The sequence below is a fragment of the Leucoraja erinacea genome, chromosome 26 (assembly GCF_028641065.1).
Source record: "Leucoraja erinacea ecotype New England chromosome 26, Leri_hhj_1, whole genome shotgun sequence".
NCBI classification, from domain to species: Eukaryota; Metazoa; Chordata; class Chondrichthyes; order Rajiformes; family Rajidae; genus Leucoraja; species Leucoraja erinaceus.
In genome coordinates, this window is record NC_073402.1 from 1,579,202 (window position 1) to 1,598,808 (window position 19,607).

The 19,607-nt window shown below is 43.7% G+C and overlaps 1 protein-coding gene and 1 non-coding gene across 2 annotated transcripts; one reads left to right on the forward strand and one right to left on the reverse strand.

Moving 5' to 3' along the window:
• Window positions 1–2,619: 2,619 nt before the first annotated feature.
• Window positions 2,620–11,502, forward strand: snip1 (Smad nuclear interacting protein). Its single transcript, XM_055656046.1, has 3 exons — window positions 2,620–2,955; window positions 4,213–4,814; window positions 8,811–11,502. The coding sequence occupies exons 1-3, from the start codon at window positions 2,680–2,682 to the stop codon at window positions 9,085–9,087; spliced, it is 1,155 nt and encodes a 384-aa protein (XP_055512021.1). The 5' UTR covers window positions 2,620–2,679; the 3' UTR covers window positions 9,088–11,502.
• Window positions 11,503–17,206: 5,704 nt separating this feature from the next.
• On the reverse strand, window positions 17,207–17,390 carry LOC129709982 (U2 spliceosomal RNA). The gene has a single exon (XR_008725610.1). It is a non-coding gene; the product is annotated as a U2 spliceosomal RNA (small nuclear RNA).
• Between the last annotated feature and the right edge of the window lie 2,217 nt (window positions 17,391–19,607).

A 19,607-nucleotide genomic window follows, 5' to 3' on the forward strand; every position in this document is an offset into this window, starting at 1 on the left:
TGTACAGCAGGCAGTGAATAAAGCTAATGGCATGTTGGCCTTCATTGTGAGAGGATTTGAGTTTAGGAGCAACTGCCTACTGCAGTTGTATAGGTCCATGGTGAGACTGCACCTGGATATTGTGCGCAACTTTGGACTCCTAATTTCAGGAAGGGCATTATTGCTATTGAGGAAGTGCAGCGCAGGTTCACCAGATTAATTCCCAGGATGGTGGGACTGACATGTGATGAAAGAATGGATCGACTGGGCTTGTATTCACTGGAATTTAGATGGATATTAAGAGGGGATATTATAGAAACATATCTTATATCTTATAGAAACTGTCTTCACTAAGGAAGACACAAACAATCTCCCAGATGTACTGCAGGACTGAGGATCTATGGGGGTAGAGGAACTGAAATAAATCTTCATTAGGCGAGAAATAGTATTGGGTAGGCTAATGGGACTGAAGGATGATAAATCCTCTGGACCTGATGGTCTGCATCCCAGGGTCCTAAGGGAGGTGGCTCTAGAAATAGTGGATGCATTGGTGATAATTTTCCAATGTTCAATAGATTCAGGATCAGTTCCTGTGAATTGGAGGATAGCTAATGCTATCCCACTTTTCAAGAAAGGAGCGAGAGAGAAAACAGGGAATTACAGACCAGTTAGCCTGACTTTGGTGGTGGGAAAGATGCTGGAATCAATTATTAAAGAGGTAATAATGGGGCATTTGGATAGCAGTAAAAGGATTAGTCCAAGTCAACATGGATTTATGAAAGGGAAATCATGCTTGACTAATCTGGAATTTTTTGAGGCTGTGACAAGTAGGGGTGCCAGTGGATGTAGTGGATCTAGACTTTCAGAAAGCCTTTGATAAGGTCCCGCACGGGAGACTGGTGACTAAAATGAGAGCACATGGTATTGGGGGTAGGGTGCTGACATGGATAGAAAAATAGTTTGGCAGATCAGAAGCAAAGAGTAGGAGTGAACGGGTCATTTTCAGAATGGCAGGCAGTGGCGAGTGGAGTGCCGCAAGGCTCGGTGTTGGGGCCGCAACTGTTTACCATATATATTAATGATTTGGAAGAGGGAATTAGGAGCAACACTAGCAAGTTTGCGGATGACGCAAAGCTGGGTGGCAGTGTGAGCTGTGAAGAGGATGTTAGGAGGTTGCAGGGTGACCTGGACAGGTTGCGTGAGTGGGCAGATGCGTGGCAGATTCAGTACAATATAGTGAGGTTATCCACTTTGGCAAAAACAAGGGGGCAGATTATTATCTCAAAGGGGTTAGGTTAGGTAAGGGGGAGGTGCAGCGAGACCTGGGCGTCCTTGTACACCGGTCACTGAAAGTTGGCTTCCAGGTACAGCAGGCAGTGAAGAAAGCTAATGGAATGTTGGCCTTCATAACAAGAGGATTTCAGTATAGGAGTAAAGAGGTTCTTCTGCAGTTGTATAGGACCCTGGTGAGACCACATCTGGAGTATTGTGTACAGTTTTGGTCTCCTAATTTGAGGAAGGACATCCGTGTGATTGAAGCAGTGCAGCGTAGTTCATGAGATTGATCCCTGGGATGGCAGGACTGTCATACGAGGAAAGATTGAAAAGACTAGGCTTGTATTCACTAGAGTTTAGAAGGATGAGGGGGTTCTTATAGAAACATATAAAATGATAAAAGGACTGGACAAGCTAGATGCAGGAAAAATGTTCCCAATGTTGGGCGAGTCCGGAACCACCTTTTCATTGAAAGCCGTCCAGAAAACGTTTTCACCCAGAGAGTTGTGAATTTATGGAATTCCCTGCCACAGAGGGCAGTGGAGGCCAAGTCACTGGATGGATTTAAGAGTTAAATAGCGCTCTAGGGGCTAGTGGAGTCAAGGGATATGGGGAGAAGGCAGGCACGGGTTATCGATGGGGGATGATCAGGCATGATCACAATGAATGGCGGTGCTGGCTCGAAGGGCTGAATGGCCTCCTCCTGCACCTATTTTCTATGTTTCTATATAAAATTCTTTTAAGGATTGGACAGGTTAGATGAAGGAAAAATGTTCCCAATGGGAGAGTCCAGAACTAGGTGTCACCATTTAAGAATAAGGGGTGGGCCATTTAGAACTGAGATGAGGAAAAACGTTTTCACCCAGAGTTGTGAATCTCGCACATCAACCCGGCACAGACACATTAGCACTTTAGACTGTTTTACTGTTCTTTTTATAAATCATGTTTCTCGGGGTATCTAAATCTAAATTGTATTAGTTGTTTAAGTTATGACATCGGTTGGAAGCTGCATACCAAATCTCGTTGCACATATGTGCAATGACAATAAAATATATTATTATTATCTGTGGAATTCTCTGCCACAGAAGGCAGTGGAGGCCGATTCACTGGATGTTTTCAAGAGTTAGATTTAACTCTTAGAACTAAAGGAATCAAGAGATGTGGGGAGAAGGCAGGAACGGGGTACTGATGTTAGATGATCAGCCATGATCATATTGAATGTCGATGCTGGCTCGATCAAAGATCCTATAGCAGAGCAGATCTTTGGGCTGGATATTGATCCAGCGCTGGGTTTGATCCGGTAGAGGAGGTGATGCAGTGACGCAGTGGATGATGACCCCTCGCCTCCGCCCCGGAAGCGCCAGCGCCAGTGAGTGAGCGAGCGAGCGAGCGTCCCCGCTTTGGGCCGAGGCGCCGCCAGCAGTGATGGAGGCCCCGGGCCCCCGCCGCACCCACCGCCAGCCCGCCCCGCACAGCCCCGGGCCCCGGCCCCCTGCACCCCGCCGCACGGCCAGGGGGCATGACCCCGCACCCTTCATCAAGCGGCGCCGCTCCAGCTCCCGCTCCTCCGGCGGCAGCGTCTCCCCGCCCGCACACTGGAAGGGCGGCTCGCCGGCCCGGAGCAGCCCCGGCCCCGGCCCCGGCCCCGGCCCGCAGCAGCAGCAGCAGCAGAGAGCGCGGCCCCACGACAGGAGCAGGAGGGTGAGTGCAGCCGAGGGAGGGGGTTAATGGAGGTAGGGATTGGGGGGCGCGCTCTTCTTTCATCACCACAACGCACCTAAATTCACATCAAACAAAATGTGGCCATAATGCAGTTCCCTGGTCGGCGAGGGATAGAAGGAAGGAAGGAGGTGGTTTTAGTTTGACAATGGGTGGATTGTGAAAGGGAGACAAGAGATGTCGGAATCTTGCCCAAAAAATCGGTCCTAAAAAAAAACTGCTGAAGGAGTTCAGTCGGTCAGGTAGCATCTGTGGAGAGTGGGATTGCACAGACGACATTTTGGGAAGGGCTCAAACTATTTCAGGAACACCTGCTGAGGTCCTGGATATGGGAATCATGTCCTGGCTCAGATAACGTTACATGGAGGAAAATGATTCCTTGGTTCCTTTAGCAGTTTGTGTTTTTGGATTATGAAGAGTTTTGACAGGAAGTCTCAGCTGGGTGACTGATCAGTCACTTGAGGGCACAGAACAATAGGGAGCTGCGGGTGGATTAATGAGAAGGAAGCATGAGATACTGGAATGTACTGAAAGAGTGGAGAAAACAATCAGCAGTGACTTTTAAAGTCTACATGCATGAAATGGAGGTGGAGGAAGAGAGGGGTGAAGGTAGGAGAGACATGCAGGAAAGGGAGACAAATGGCAAAGCACAAGTGCTGGTGACACTCAGTGGGTCTGGCGGCATCTGTGGTGAGAATGGACAGGCAACGTTTTAGGTCGTCCACAGGACACATCCTCAGGCTGGGCAAATAGGGCAGAGTTTTCAAAAAGTTGAAACATGAACTGAACTGTCCTGTCTGAGGTATTACTATATATTTAAAGAAGGGTCTCGACCCGAAATGTCACCTGTTCCTTTTCTCCAGAGACGCTGTCTGACCCACTGAGTTACTCCAGCTCTTTATGGCTATCTTCAGTTTAAACCAGCATCTGCAGTTCCTTCCTATAACTATATATGTATACTTTTGTTAGTGGCTGAAATTAAGTGTGGAATTAAGTTTTGATTTGTGCTGGTGACAGAAAACCATCTCATGGAAGATTAGTGTAGTTTATTGTCATGTGTACCGAGGGATAGTGAAAAGCAAGAAGCCAAAATTATGTACAGGATATTGTATTTTGTTTCATTCGTTTCATTAAATAGATTGTTAATAAAATAGCTGTAAGGTAAGATTTTAAAAACTTGGCTTTTTAAATGCTGGCTGTGTTGTAGCAAGCAATATTGGATGTTCTGATTGTCTCCAGGAACGTCATGAGCACCCACGACAGGAGCGCAACGAGAGACGCCACAGAGACCACTCGGAAGGAAATGAGCACCGACGTAAGAAGGACGGTGACCGAGAGCGACGGAGAGAGGGCTCTGACCGCGGGCAAGCTCACGGCAAGAAGAACGGTGGGCCCCGCACAGAGCCTGGATTGAGCGGTCGGGACAGGGAGGATCTGAGTGAACAGCAAGCCGAGCGTGAATTTAACAACGATAGACGGCGCCAGAACCGTGACCGGTTCAAAGCACTGGGTGCTGAGAATCCCGAAACTGAACCAAACAGTAGCCAGGCCAGTAGCGGGAATGCTGCCCAGGTTAAAGAGGAGCCTAATTTTGAGTTATCCGGTGCCCTCGTGGAAGATACAAACACCTTTCGTGGCGTGGTGATAAAATACAATGAACCGCCAGAGTCCCGCATCCCAAAGAAACGGTGGCGACTTTACCCGTTCAAGAATGACGAGCCTCTACCAGTCATGCACATTCATCGTCAGAGTGCCTATCTCTTGGGTCGTCAGCGAAGGATAGTGGACATCCCCATTGATCACCCCTCATGTTCCAAGCAGCATGCTGTGCTGCAGTACAGGTTTGTGTTCCTGTCTCAATAGGGTGATTTCACGAAAGGTCACTGGATCATAGATCCTCACCCACGTGACCGCAAAATCCAACTGGGGTACAAGCGTCACTTCCGGTACATGTTATTGATGCTGAAAACGCGCACTTTCACACCCGTTAAAAACCGCGAAAACGGACCATTTTTGAGCTGTAAATAACTGTGCCAGTCGGGGTGACCATGAGGCACAGTTATCTTACTTTACAGTCCAGAAGATAGATAAAAACGAAGATAAATACAAGAGGGAGCTGAAGGGGCAACAACAGCGGAAGTGGTTAGCGGACATCCGCCGTGGAGATATAAATATTGAAAATATCGGGAATTATCGCGGTTGCTCGCTGCATTTCATCAAAAGTAAGGCATTATTGACGTTTTATCTTTATTCATTTGTTATATAAAAAGTTGTAAAAGTGAAAAATCCGTCAGTAAAATTGCAAAATCGCCCATGGTTCTCAGGTGGGTTTTAACATGCAAAATGAAAACGCTTCTGAAGCTACATTTACCATTTAAATAATTGTAAACTATCAGTGCATTTTGAAATACATTTTATTCAGATGCAAGCTAACGAATGGGATAATTGTCAGCTGTTAATTGGACAAAATCAGGACATTTAATTATTTGCCAAAATATATTTCTCAATATTTCTTGTTTAAACCCTGCACAATCACCCAAACTACTTATTTATTTTACTGACGGATTTTTCACTTTTACAACTTTTCATATAACAAATGAATAAAGATAAAACGTCAATAATGCCTTACTTTTGATGAAATGCAGCGAGCAAACGCAATAATTCCCGATATTTTTTATCTTTATATCTCCACGGCGAATGTCCGCTAACCACTTCTGCGGTTGTTGCCCCTTCAGCTCCCTCTTGTATTTACCTTCGTTTTTATCTATCTTCTGGACTGTAAAGTAAGATAACTGTGCCTCACGGTCACCCCGACTGGCACAGTTATTTACAGCTCAAAAACAGGCCGTTTTCGTGGTTTTTAATGGGTGTGAAAGTGCGCGTTTTCAGCATCAATAACATGTACCGGAAGTGACGCTTGTACCCCAGTTGGATTTTGCGGTCACGTGGGTGAGGATCTATGAGCCAGTGACCTTTCGTGAAATCACCCTATACATACATTTGGGGAGAGGGAGGTTTAAATGTAGTTTCCCTTTACATGCCCGAAAATGTATTGATGAATCTACTCTCTTTAAGTCAATTCTGGATAGCAGACTTGATACTAAATTAAATATAATTTTGGAATTTATGGAAAAGGATGACCTAATGGTTGTGACTTGAATTCCAACCTAGGTTTTAAATGAGTTGAATCGGGAAAGAATGAAGTTGATCAAGCAACACCTCGGCTTTGCACTGGTATCAGTGTCTGATTCAAAGTCGGTGACATTTCCCGGCACTTTTCAAACTTAATATGAAATAGTACGTAATTTCTTCGCTCCCTCTTTTGTCAGTGACTCCAATAAAAAGTGCACCTACTAGTTTAATTTGGGTCTACAAACTGCACAAAACATTACGCAGAAACTAATTGCACCCCAAAGGCTTATTGCTTTGTCATAGAAAATAGAACTGTACAGCGCAGGAGCAGGCCTTTCGGCCTCCAATGTCTGTCAAACATGATGCCGAGACAATTCCTATATACCTGCACAAAATCCATATCCATGTGTCCATCCAAAACCTTTTTAAATGCCACTTTGTGTGTCGTGATATTACTTGCGAGCGGAGCACCAAGGCAAATTCCTCGTATGTGTACACACTTGGCCAATCAACTAATTAATTAATTAATTCATTCATTCATCACCACCCTCGGCAGTGTGTTCCAGACAGCCACCACTCTCTTTACTTGCCTTGCACATCTCATTTAAACTATGCCTCTCTCACCGTAAAACTAATATTTGATATTTTCATCCTGGGAAAACAAAATCAAACTGTCCAACTAGGCTTTAGACATACAGTGTGGAAATAGGCCTTTCAGCCCACCGAGCACGCACTAACCAGCCATCACTCCAGCTATTCTGCCCACTAGGGACAATCTACAATTTTACCGAAGCCTAGTTCTAATTAATGTAGAAACCTGTATGTGTTTGAAGTGTGTGGGGAAACCTTGGCATCTGGAGAAAACCCACGTGGTCATAGGGAGAACGTATAAACTCTGTACAGACAGCACCCATAGTCGGGATTGAACCTGGGTCTCTGGCGCTGTAAGGCAGCAACTCTACCACTGAGTCACTGTGCCGCTCTGCCTCTCATAATTTTACATACTTCTATCTGGTCTCCCCTCAGCCTCCAATGTTCTAGAGAAAACCATCCGTCAGACCAGCTTCCCCTTCTAGCCAATATCCTCTAATGCAGACATTTTAGAACATTGGTGAAAGGCTGTGCATATTGGTATTGTGCTAGTTTTGAGAGTGAGAAGTTTTTCTTCCCGTTTCATCATGCAGTAGTTTTGTTTTTTGATGTCTCCCTTTATTGCACCCTCATTTCTCTTTCCCACTAGCTCTTAACAGTAAGTATGGAATTTAAGGAATAATTTCTATTATGGACAGGACAGCGGCTTGTACAGTAGAGGTTCTCGAAGAAAGACCTTGTTGAGATGTTTGATTGGTTATTTTCAAGAATGGGTGAGTGGTTATGTTGATTCTTCATTGGGCTAGTACTCTGAAGAGCATGATATCCTGATAACCCAAGGACATTCTTTAGAGGGTTGGGGTGTAGAAACAGCCGACGAACAAGATTCTGGTGATGAAGGAAAAAGATAGTGGGTTAGTACAGCAGACTTCATTTTCTGCAGACTTTGCATAGACGTTTACTGGCACACTTCTGAATCTTGTGCAATATTTTAATCCATATTCTTTTGAGAAGATCGACACAAAAAGTCAGGCAGCATCACTGGAGACAAGGATTGGTTGATGTTTGGGTCAAGACCCTTCAAGAGTAGAAAGTAATAATTAGGAGACACTCCAGGAGTCATGAGTGGTTAAACCAACAGGAAATATTTAAGGTACACAAAAATGCTGGAGAAACTCAGCGGGTGCAGCAGCATCGACGGAGCGAAGGAAATAGGTAACGTTTCGGGCCAAAACCCTTCTTCAGACTGACGGGGAAATATTTAAGTTAATTTTACATGGATCACAAAAAGCAAGTTTGATGGCTCATTCCAAGTCTGCATCATGTTGATTTGATTGTTTTAGCAACCTCTAGTTATTTGTTTCTCCTTGAAGTCTCTGTGTGGGCATATCATGAAAATGTGTACATAATTTGTCAATGTTATTTTTAACATGCGCACACTATTTATTCCAGGTTCAATTAGTGAAATGAAAAGAGATACAATGAAACAACATTGTGAGTCCAAATCAAAGTTGTTTTATGCAGGGAGAAGAGTTCCCTCTACAGTTTTAGCAAAATTTAAACTAACTATCCCACACACACTAGGGATAATTTACAATTTTACCAAAGCCAATTAACGTACAACATGCACATCTTTGGAGTATGGGAAGAAACCGGAGCACCCAGAGGAAACTCATGTAGATCACAGGGAGATTGTACAATCTCTATACAGACAGTACCTGTGGTCAGGATCGAACCTGGGTCTCTGGCGCTGCAGCAACTCTACTGCAGCGCCACTGCACCTTTAATGAGGGTGTTTTAGGAACCTCCCTTAACAAAATAGTTGTAATAACATTTGCACGCTATAATCAAAAAACAAGCTGTTGGAAATGTGAAGTGAAGAGAAAATTTGTGATACTCAGTATAAGGCGGCATCTGTATAGAGAGAAACAGTTAACGTTTCACAGATGAAAAATCGTTGACTCAAAATATTAGTTCTCTTATTATGCTGCCTGCATGCAAATACACAGCGATGGCTTTGGTAAATTTACTGGGGATCTTTTCTACAGAAGTGGATCTTTGATATGTAAAAGTCCAATTTTTAAGTAACTTGGTGTCTATTTTCTCTCCATCAGACTAGTGCAGTTCACCCGTGGTGATGGTACAACTGGCAGGAGGGTGAGGCCATACATCATCGATCTAGGCTCTGCCAATGGCACCTACCTTAACAATCAACGCATTGAGGTCCAGCGATACTATGAACTCCGAGAAAAGGATGTGCTGAAATTTGGTTTCAGTAGCAGGGAATATGTAATTTTGCACGAATTCTCAGATACTGCTGAGGTGGACGCACGACAAGAACAGAACGACGACGATGATGACGAGGAGGAGGAGGAGGAGGAGGAAAGTTAATGTAAAAAAGCACCACCTGGCTGTGCATTTTCAAATTGGCACAACTGTTTCACTTCCCCTTGCAGTTAAATTGTAACAATTGGAAGGACCAACGGACAATTGACCAATTGAGTTCTTCTGTCCAAGCCAAGCCAACAGAAAGCGCATATTGACTCTTAATTTGGAGTTTCATATCAACTCGGACAAAATGCTGCCTGGCTAACAACTGAACATGTAATCCCTTCACACCAAATGTTTAAAGTTCTGTTTTGCAGTCGATTGTCATGTTTTGTAACCTGATGCATTGTAGTATTGAAGAGGCTCAGTAAATGGTGGCAAAAGCCCATGAAGTTACTGCGTGAGTTTAACTGAGCAGCAACTAAAGGGCAGCATTGTCAATGATGTAGGAATATATGATGCTTTTCATTGTCATTTTGTTTTATTAGTTTCAGGTTATTCACTGGAGAACGATGAACTCCACAAATTTAGCTACAGATTCTTTGGTCTGACAAAGTCAGAAAACAAGAAGTCAAATGCGCTTGGGCTTTTTATACACCTGTTGGCTTTTGCAAACTCTGAGATATTGAGTTGCTAGTCTGAAGGCTTTAATTTCTTTTTCTAACAAAAGATTGTGCACAAATCAATGTTCTTTCTAATTTAAAAGCCTTGTTTTGTACATGAGTTATGTTTTACAAACATTTCAGATTCTTTGGGTTTTTGGATAATGTATTTGTAATTTATGAACTTTACAAATAACAAATATGAACATTTCTTATGTCTGAATATAATCTGTCTTGAATCCTTCTGCAAGCTGCAGGATGTTTTTGCATAATATGGGATTCTCCCCTGAATCTTATGTTTCTTCCAGTCGCTATTTTGGTTAGAGGTGAAAATAAGGATTTTATTCCCAGTTATCCATGACACCTAATTACCTAAAAGCGCTCAGCAAGGCAGGAGGTTTTTGGTTAAAAGCTTATTTTTTGTTTCCCCAGCCAGAAGTGAGATGTTATTTTGGTTCCTCCTGGGAGCAGGAAGCAACAGGAAGCTCAACAAACCATTGCACAATGAACGTCGGAGGTATAACCCTCTGCCTCTTCATGATTGATTTGGGCACAGTCACAAATGCAGCTGTACTTGTGCACAGTGCGAACCACATGCTGATGGAAAGGCTGTGACATTCTAAAAATGTTCCTAGTAAATGATACCCTAACCAATACACGCATTATGGGTGTACTTTCTATTGAGAGATGTGTTATTCATATGTAATTGGCTAAATTCCGGGATATCCAGAAATTCAACTGATTGTGGTTGGAAAATTGGATTAAAATCTTGAATTAAAATGGCAACATTGGTTGTCAGCAAAATGATGCCGTCAGTTTACATCCACCAACTGAGCTTGGAGTACTTAAACTGCCAGCATGATCCGATTGTGGTCTGTAATTATTAAAATACTTGCATTAGCAAAAGAACTAGAGAGAATGGTTGTATCATTCAAAGTCACATCTGCATTATATTTGCAATAATAGCTTCTGACATCTTATGTTAGGAGGCATATATTCCGCCAACAATTATTTTAATTGCTATTAGCTCTTGTGAAAGGCTGTGGACCTGGAATGTTAACTCTATGCTTCTCTCGCCACAGATGCTGCCTGACTTAATGAGTGTTTACCGACATTTTCTGTTTTTAAATAACTTTCATTACATTGATGGACTTTCCAGTTAAGATGCCTGGATGTCCTGACCACCTTACTGTATCTAACATCTCCGTATAAGAACTGCTTGGAGCCAAGATGTTAATTTAAAATATGGATAAGGGGGATGGATTTGGAATCGGTTGGCTTTATGGATATGTATTTCTAGTTGGCCTATTACATTGATTTTGTTCCAAGGAAGTGGTTATTACCCCTCTCGATATGAAAGAGCCTGATGTTGAGTGTGTGCTTGGGAGGGACAGGGAAGCTGTGTGTTGCATCTAAATAGTGTGTTTCATCAATAAAATGGAAGGCGGGTAGCAAACAAATTACTGCTTTAAGTCTGTATAATTACACTGACGCGTGTAGGCCTTGAAAACAAACATTCAGGGAAAAAATTGTCTTTTTCATTACTTAAATTCTTTGTAATTAAATGCATCTGCTAAAATGTTCATAGATTTTCATACCAAAGGGCTCAACTTTCCCCCTTTCCCCCCCGTACAGTTGCATAGTGAAGTCAGGTTGTTGCTGAGCAACAGGAGAGTGATAATGAACCGCAGCACAAACCTATTTGTTGCTGCAATTTGTTATTAAATGGAAAGCTGTTTTAAAATACTGCTCAAAATTATATTTTGTTGTATAAAGAAAACTGGTGTTCTGCCGATTGTGATTTTGATTTTGTTACAATCACTCCTACGTTTTTGGCAGTCTGCATCATTTTTAGTAAAGTAGATTTCAAACAACATTTTTCATGTGTTGAGTGTGCATTTATTTTGACATTACAGGTACAGGCTTTCTTAATTTATCAGCTGCACCCCTGTGGCATTAGTCAAAGTATGGTTGGATATGTGGCAATGTCACTTCAGTTGTTCAAATGGAGCCAAGATTAACCAAACCCCTTTCTATTTGAGTACGCCCCATGGGAATGTGGTGTAAAGGGGAATACACTGAGGTCATTATATAGGTTTTCTGCTTTTTAATAAACCCTTCATGAAAAATATTTATTTACCTGCTTCTATTTTTAGAAATGTTCAACCTCAGCTGAAAGCACTGGTGGCGTGGAACTCTGGTCAAAATGACCAAGCGGCCATGTGTAAGACCAGGTTGTAAATAGTGGCCCATTTACTAGTACATTTAACACAACGTGATCATAGAAGTGAATGATAATTTGTGGTGGTCTGATTTCTCCGGGCTAGAGTTTTGCTTCTTTATTAGCCTCTGTACTCACTATTTGAGATTTGTAATAGAAAAAAATCACATGTGATTAAAGTGCATATTTCAGATTTTAATTAAGGCCATTTTTATACATTTTGGGTTCACCATTGAGAAATTACAGCAGTGTTTATACTTAGTCCTCCTCCCCCCCCCCCCCCCCCCCATTTCAGGGCACCATAATGTTTGGGACACAGCAGTGTCATGTAAATGAAAGTAGTCATGTTTAGTGTTTTGTTGCATATCCTGCATGCAATGACTGCTTGAAGTCTGCGATTCATGGACATCACCAGTTACTGGGCGTCTTCTCTGGTGATGTGCTGCCAGGCCTATATTGCAGCCATCTTTAGCTTATGCTTGTCTTGGGGGCTAGTCCCCTTCAGTTTTCTCTTCAGCATATAAAAGGCATGCTCAATTGGGTTTAGATCGGGTGATTGACTTGACCACTCAAGAATTTACCATTTTTTAGCTTTGAAAAACTCCTTTGTTACTTTAGCAGTATGTTTGGGATCATTGTCTTGCTGTAGAATGAACCTCCGACCTATGAGTTTTGAGGCATCTGTTTCAAATTGAGCAGATAGGATGTGTCTTTACACTTCAGAATTCATTTTGCTACTACTATCAGCAGTTGTATCATCAATGAAGATGTGAGCCAGTACCTTCAGCAGCCATACATGCCCAGGCCATAACACCCCCACCACTGTGTTTCACAGATGAGATGGTATGCTTTGGATCTTGGGCAGTTCCTTCTCTCCTCCATACTTTGCATTTGCCATCACTCTGATATAAGTTAATCTTCGTCTCATTTGTCCACAAGACCTTTTTCCAGAACTGGTTGCTCTATTAAGCACTTCTTGACAAACGGTAATCTGGCCATCCTATTTTTGCGGCTAACCAATCTTGCAGTGTAGCCTCTGTATTTCTGTTCATGAAGTCGTCTGTGGACAGTGGTCATTGACAAATCCACACCTGCCTCCTGAAGAGTGTTTCTGATCTGTCAGACAGGTGTTTGGGGATTTTTCTTTATTATAGAGAGAATTCTGTCATCATCTGTGGAGATCTTCCTTGGCCTGCCAGTCCCTTTGTGATTAGTAAGCTCACCCGTGCTCTTTTTCTTCTTAACGATGTTCCAAACAGTTGATTCTGGTCAGCCTAAGGTTTGGCTAATGTTTCCAATAGTTTTATTCTTGTTTAAAAGTCTCATAATGGCTTCTTTGGCTTTCATTGGCACAACTTTTGTCCTCATGTTGATAAACAGCAATAAAAGTTTCCAAAGGTGATGGAAAGACTAGGTGCTGAGAGCTCTCTTATATATATACCTTCATTAAGGAGGCATTTAAACACACCTGAGCAATTACAAACACCTGTGAAGCCATGTGTCCTAAACATCATGGTGCCTTGAAATGGGGGGACTATAGATAAGCACAGCTGTAATTTCTGCCTGGTGAAACAAAAATGTATAAAAAATACCCTTTAGTAAAATCTGACAATGTGCACTTTAACCACATGGGAATTTTTATATTACAAATCTCAAATTGTGGAGTACAGAGGCAAATAAATAAATGATGGGTCTTTGTCCCAAACATCATGGAGGGCACTGTACATACTGTGCCAAACATGGACCGTGGCTGGGAAATCATCAGCTTGGTGAATGTCACACCGGCTGAAACTTGTTGGTCTGGAATCAGATGCTGCCAACTGGCACATTTCCAAAGTGCAGGGATATGCACCGAAGATGTTTGGTGCAGTCACAGTAAGGGCTCTGGTGAAAATCCAGTCGAAGGTCCTGGTAGTCACTGTGTAGCAAGGAACTGCAAATGTTGGTTTAAACCGAAGATAGACACAGAAAGCTGTGTCAAGACCCGAAATGTCACCTACTCCTTTTCTCCAGAGATGCCGTCTGACCCGCTGGGTTACTCCAGCTTTTTGTGTATCTCCTGCTAGACACTGACGGCTGGATCTATGTAATAACTTCTCACCATAGAAGGCGTGGGAATGAAACATTGGTGACGTTGACACATTAAATTACTTGATAATGTGAATGAAGGAAATCACTGAAGAAGGATCTAAACCAAAATTTCACCCATTCCTTCTCTCCAGAGATGCTGCTTGTCCTGCTGAGTTACTCCAGCATTTGCGTCTATCTTCAAAGAAATGACAGGTTCTGTTTGTGTGACTGCAATGTTGTAACTAAATATACATTCGGATAAAAAGAAAACAGCCCTGACCAGGTGTGAACAACGGGTTTCTTTTCCAGATACACATTAGGAAACCAAAGAGGTTTTTAACAAAAAAAAATCCATGCACCGTTACAAAGATTAGATTTTTAATTCTCAATGTATTTCATGAACTAAATACCAATTTTGCAGCAACGATAATCACAAAGTTGCTGGAGCAACTCAGTAACTGGAGTGGGTCAGGCAGCATCTCTGGACAAAAGGAATAGGTGTCATTTTGGGTCGAGACCCGTCAACTTGAGAATCGCGGAGGGGGAAACTAGAGGTATGGAAGGTACAGAACAAAGCAGAGGCTGCATCTATGACTCAGGGAAGGTGGAGCCCATAATGGCCCATTGTGGGCTGGGGACAAGGTAACAACATAGAAAAATAGGTGCAGGAGTAGGCCATTCGGCACTTCGAGCCAGCACCACCATTCTATACGATCATGGCAATCATCTAGAATCAGTATCCCGTTCCTGCTTTTTCCCCATATCCTTTGATTCCTTTAGCCCAAAAAGCTATATCTAACTCCCTCTTGAAAACATCCAGTGAATTGGCCTCCACTGCCTTCTGTGGCAGAGATTTCCACAGATTCACAACTCTCTGGGTGAAGAAGTGTTTCCTCATCTCAGTCCTAAATGGCCTACCCCTTATTCTTGAAATGTGACCCCTGGTTCTGGACTCTTCCAACATCGGGAACATTTTACCTGCATCAAGCCTGCCCAATCCTTTAAGAATTTTATATGTTTCTATAAGATCTCATCTCATCCTAATAAAATTCCAGTGAATACAAGCCCAGTTGACCCATTCTTTCATCATATGTCAGTCCCACCATCCCAGGAATTAACCTGGTGAACCTACGCTGCACTCCCTCAATAGCAAAATGCTGTTCCTCAAATTAGGAGACAAAAATTGCACACAATACTCCAGGTGCGATCTCACCAGAGCCCTGTACAACTGCAGTAGGACCTCCTTGCTCCTAAAGTTAAATCCTTTCGCAATGAAGGCCAACATGCCATCAACTTTCTTCAATGTCTGTTGTACCTGCATGCTTACTTTCAGTGACTGATGTACAAGCACACCCAGGTCTGATTGCACCTCCCCTTTTCCTAATCTGACACCGTTCAGATAATAATATGCCTTCCTTTTTTGCCACCAAAGTGGATAGTCTCACATTTATCCACATTATACTGCATCTGCCATGCATCTCCCCACTCATCCAACCTATCGGCCTGGACCTTCTCCTTTCCTCCCCGGTTTTCTTCTTGTGGGGTTTCCCGTTCGCCTCATCCTCCGACGAGGAAAGGTTGCTGCCTTCCGTCAGGAAGAGAGCAGGAGTTCAGAGAGCAGAGAGTGGGGGTTCTTTTGCGCTTGCCAACCCCTTCTGGCCTCTGCTACTTGTGCTGACCCTTCTGGTGTTTTCCATACTTCACCGTCGTCCAATTCTACTCTCCCCCCTCCTCCATCGACTCTCCCTCCTGGGCTTGGTGCTGGAGTTCTCCTGGCTCTTGGGGTCTCGAGGTGGTTGAGGTGGTTGGGCTGTCCTCATCCCTGTTTTCCCTTTCTGCTGGGGACTTGGCAGTGGTAGTGGGTGTCTCACCTGGCCTGGGGGTGCTGGAAGCCGCCCCTTTTGTTGCCTGTGCGTATGAGCAGGCTCTTTTTGGGCAGGCCCTGTCAAGGTGGCCTCCCTCCCCACACAGGTTGCAGTTCTTGCTGGCCTGACAGTCTTTTGTCTCGTGGCCCTCCGTTTTGCAGTTTTTGCAGACCACTGCAGTGCATTGGGCCACCACATGCCCAGGCTTGTTACATCTTCTGCACAGTCTGGGCTGCCCCACGTAACTCAAATAACCTCGGTTTCCTCCAATTGTGAACACCGAGGGAGGGTGGAGGAGAGCTCATTCCTTGTCCACCCTCAGCTTTACTTTGACCTGCCGCTTGCTCGTCCAAATCCCATGCAGGTCCTTCACGTCCACGCAGTTCCCTGCTCCGTCGACGTAGCGAGCAAGGAAGGTGAGGACATCCACTACGGGCACATGTGGACGCAGCAGATGCAACACTTGTCCCTTTACCTCCCCCCTCAACTCCTTTCAGGGACCCAAGCAATCGTTCCAGGTGCGACAGAGGTTTACCTGCATCTCTTCCAACCTCATCTATTGCGTCCGCTGCTCTAGATGTCAGCAGATCTATATCGGTGAGACCAAGCGGAGGTTGGGCGATCGTTTCGCCGAACACCTCCGCTCGGTCCGCAATAACCTAGCTGACCTCCCGGTGGCTCAGCACTTCAACTCCCCCTCCCACTCCGTCTCCGACCTCTCTGTCCTGGGTCTCCTCCATGGCCACAGCGAGCAGCACCGGAAATTGGAGGAACAGCACCTCATATTCCGTTTGGGGAGTCTGCACCCCGGGGGCATGAACATCGACTTCTCCCAATTCTGTTAGTCCTTGCTGTCTCCTCCCCTTCCTCAGCTCCCCTGCTGTCTCCTCCCACCCTCCAGCCTTCCGGCTACTCCTCCTTTTCCCTTTCTTGTCCCCACCCACCCCCACCCCTGATCAGTCTGAAGAAGGGTTTCGGCCCGAAACGTTGCCTATTTCCTTCGCTCCATAGATGCTGCTGCACCCGCTGAGTTTCTCCAGCTTTTCTGTGTAACCTTCGATTCTCCAGCATCTGCAGTTCCCTCTTTAACACGGGCACATGTGGGTTGAACATGTGCACCGTGATCATCCTTTCTTTTTGGTTTGGGAGGGTGAAGAGTGGCTGCACTTTCAGCAACAACAGCGGAGCTTCGTTCCCCTTCTGGAAATCTTTCATAAACGTTTGCCATCCTGTCGGAAGCACAAAGGTAACATCGAAGTATCCATTACCCGGGAAGTCCTGGAGGCAGTAGATGTCTTTGTGCTCAAACCTGCAGGTCTCCAGCAAGACCTTCTTCACGAACATATCTCGACAGAAGGGCATCCCCTCGCTGAGGTCCTTTACACTAATCCTCAGGGTATTGCGGATACCCTGTCCTCTCGCTCCAATTGCAGCTGCCATTGCTACGATTCTACACCGCAATCTGCAGCTCTTGTCCTTAATGGACTGCCAGGACTGTTCTAACAAGAAGATAGTCCTTTCACTGTTCTAATAAGAACAGATGCTCTCTTTTACCACTGATGAGAACAGATACTACACTTGATCTTAGCCAAAAGGCCGAGAACATATCACAATGATTATTACACACACACTGAAACAATTCTCCTTGATTCATTTCTTGCCTCCTTTGAACTGCTTAATGTCCCTTAATGGGCAAGGCTGGCATGAATATCATCACCTCAACAGTGAACATTATTTTATAATGTATGCTCTGATGTCCAGTTAGTATTCAGTTTCCAGCAAAAGCTTTGGATCACATGCAGGCAGAGGAGATTAGTTTAACTTGGCACCATGTGGTGGCCTGTTACTGCGCTGCACTGTTCTATGTCCGATGATATCTGATCTGATGTGTTCCCCTTTGTTTTCGTGCTAGAGTTAGCTTCTGTGACCACATTCAGTTCAACACATTACATGTCCATCTCTGAAAGCCACTTTGGGCTTTTCTTTAGCATTAGCATTTACCAAATTTGGCTGTTAAAAGCGTAGTTTGAGATGCAACAATGTCTGGTTTCTATGAGGCACAGCTGAATCAAAATCAATATCTACAATTATAAACAGTCAGATTTAGTCCAAGATAAAGTCCAGTCGGTTTAAGAGTGGAGCGATTTTAATGAATGATTGCAGATCCACTTCTGAGATATCTGAAGAAGGGTCTCGACCCAAAATGTCACCTATTCTTTCGCTCCATAGATGCTGCATCACCTGCTGAATTTCTCCGGCATTTTTGTCTACCTTCGATTTTTCAAGCATCTGCAGTTCTTTCTGAAACACTTCCAAGACCAGCATGCAGGCACGTGAATTGGGTACCATCTTCTGACATGCTTTTAGTCTTCCAACCATTTCTACCACAGGCAACCACAAACAAATTGGATTTGCAGTGCACATAATTATCCTGAAAGGCCACTGTAACATTCTTAAAACTAAAATAATGAAATGTCACTTCTGCATGGTTGCAAATATAGCCTTTGAAGATATATAGGAAGGAACTACAGCGGGTCAGACAGCATTTCTGGAGAAACGGGATAGGTGACGTTTTGAATTGAGACCCTTCTGTCCATCTTGCCTTTGAAGATATTTTAAGGCTTTCAATTAATTGATTCCACCTTAAATTTTAATTCAGCTGCCAAATTGTTTTAATTTCTTTGATTGTTTAGTTACATTGAAGGTGTCGTAGAGTCATATTGTGATACAGTATGGAAACAGGCCCTTTGGCCCAACTTGCCCACACCGGCCAACATGCCCCATCTGTACTAGTCCACTAGTGTGTTGAGTTTATTTACTGTTCTGAATTGAATCCATGAAAGTGGTTCCATATTCTGGCTGATGGAGATGATTGAGGTGGCATTAGATGTGTCTACAATCCCATGTAGTATGGTGGGACATCCTGAGCTGCTGGCGGCATTGTGGCCGACATATCCATAATGGCATGTTTCCTTTATCATCGTTAATTTTTGGCATACCTTACATTCATTTGTTCTTCATCTCTCTACATCATCGTCTATATCTCTCGTTACCCTTTTCTCAACCCGAAACGTCACCCATTCCTTCTCTCCAGAGATGCTGCCTGTCCCGCTGAGTTACTCCAGCTTTTTGTGCCTATCCATATCCATAGACTCAAAGTGCCGGCGTAACTCAGGGGGACAGGCAGCATTTCGGGTCGAGACCCTTCTTCAGACTTCGGTGTAAACCAGCATCTGCAGTAAAGATACCAGAGGAGCAAGATAGACCACTTGACGAAAAAGTCGTAGTACGGGAATCTCATGGGTAATTTATTTCACGCCATTTTGGGAATCAAATATATGAGGGGTTTTTATAAATGGGCTTCTGTCATGGCATCCACATCTACAAGCGTAGCGAGCTGTTCTGCTATAGTGCTCAAATCGCCAATGTAAGCGATAGCAGTCTTTCTTCAGGTTCCCCACTAAAGACGAAAGATAAGAAAAACATTATAACTTTCTGTCGTGTCCCTGGACTAAACCAAACCCTCGGTCCTGTCCCGCCATCCTTTTTGCAAATTTTAGCAACTCAAAGGTGGTGCGTCTTCATTGCCGGGAAATACGGTAACTCATTTCCCTCAAATATATGTTAGATTTTCCTCAAATATGTTAAATTAAAAACTAAACTATGGTAGCAATGCACAGTATTTATGTCTAAAGCTCACACTTCTGCATCAATGTAGGTATGTATACACTATATTTCTTTACACTAATATAGAATGAAAAAATATCTTGGCATGTGTTCATTTATATTTTATTCACAATATTAGGATTTCAGAGAGAAGTCGAA

Bases quoted from the DNA above. Each gene is read 5' to 3' on its own strand.
- snip1 (XM_055656046.1), top strand. From the start codon at position 2,680: ATGGAGGCCCCGGGCCCCCGCCGCACCCACCGCCAGCCCGCCCCGCAC. The intron at 2,956-4,212 runs GTGAGTGCAGCC...GATTGTCTCCAG, and splicing joins CCCACGACAGGAGCAGGAGG to GAACGTCATGAGCACCCACG. The intron at 4,815-8,810 runs GTTTGTGTTCCT...TCTCTCCATCAG, and splicing joins CATGCTGTGCTGCAGTACAG to ACTAGTGCAGTTCACCCGTG.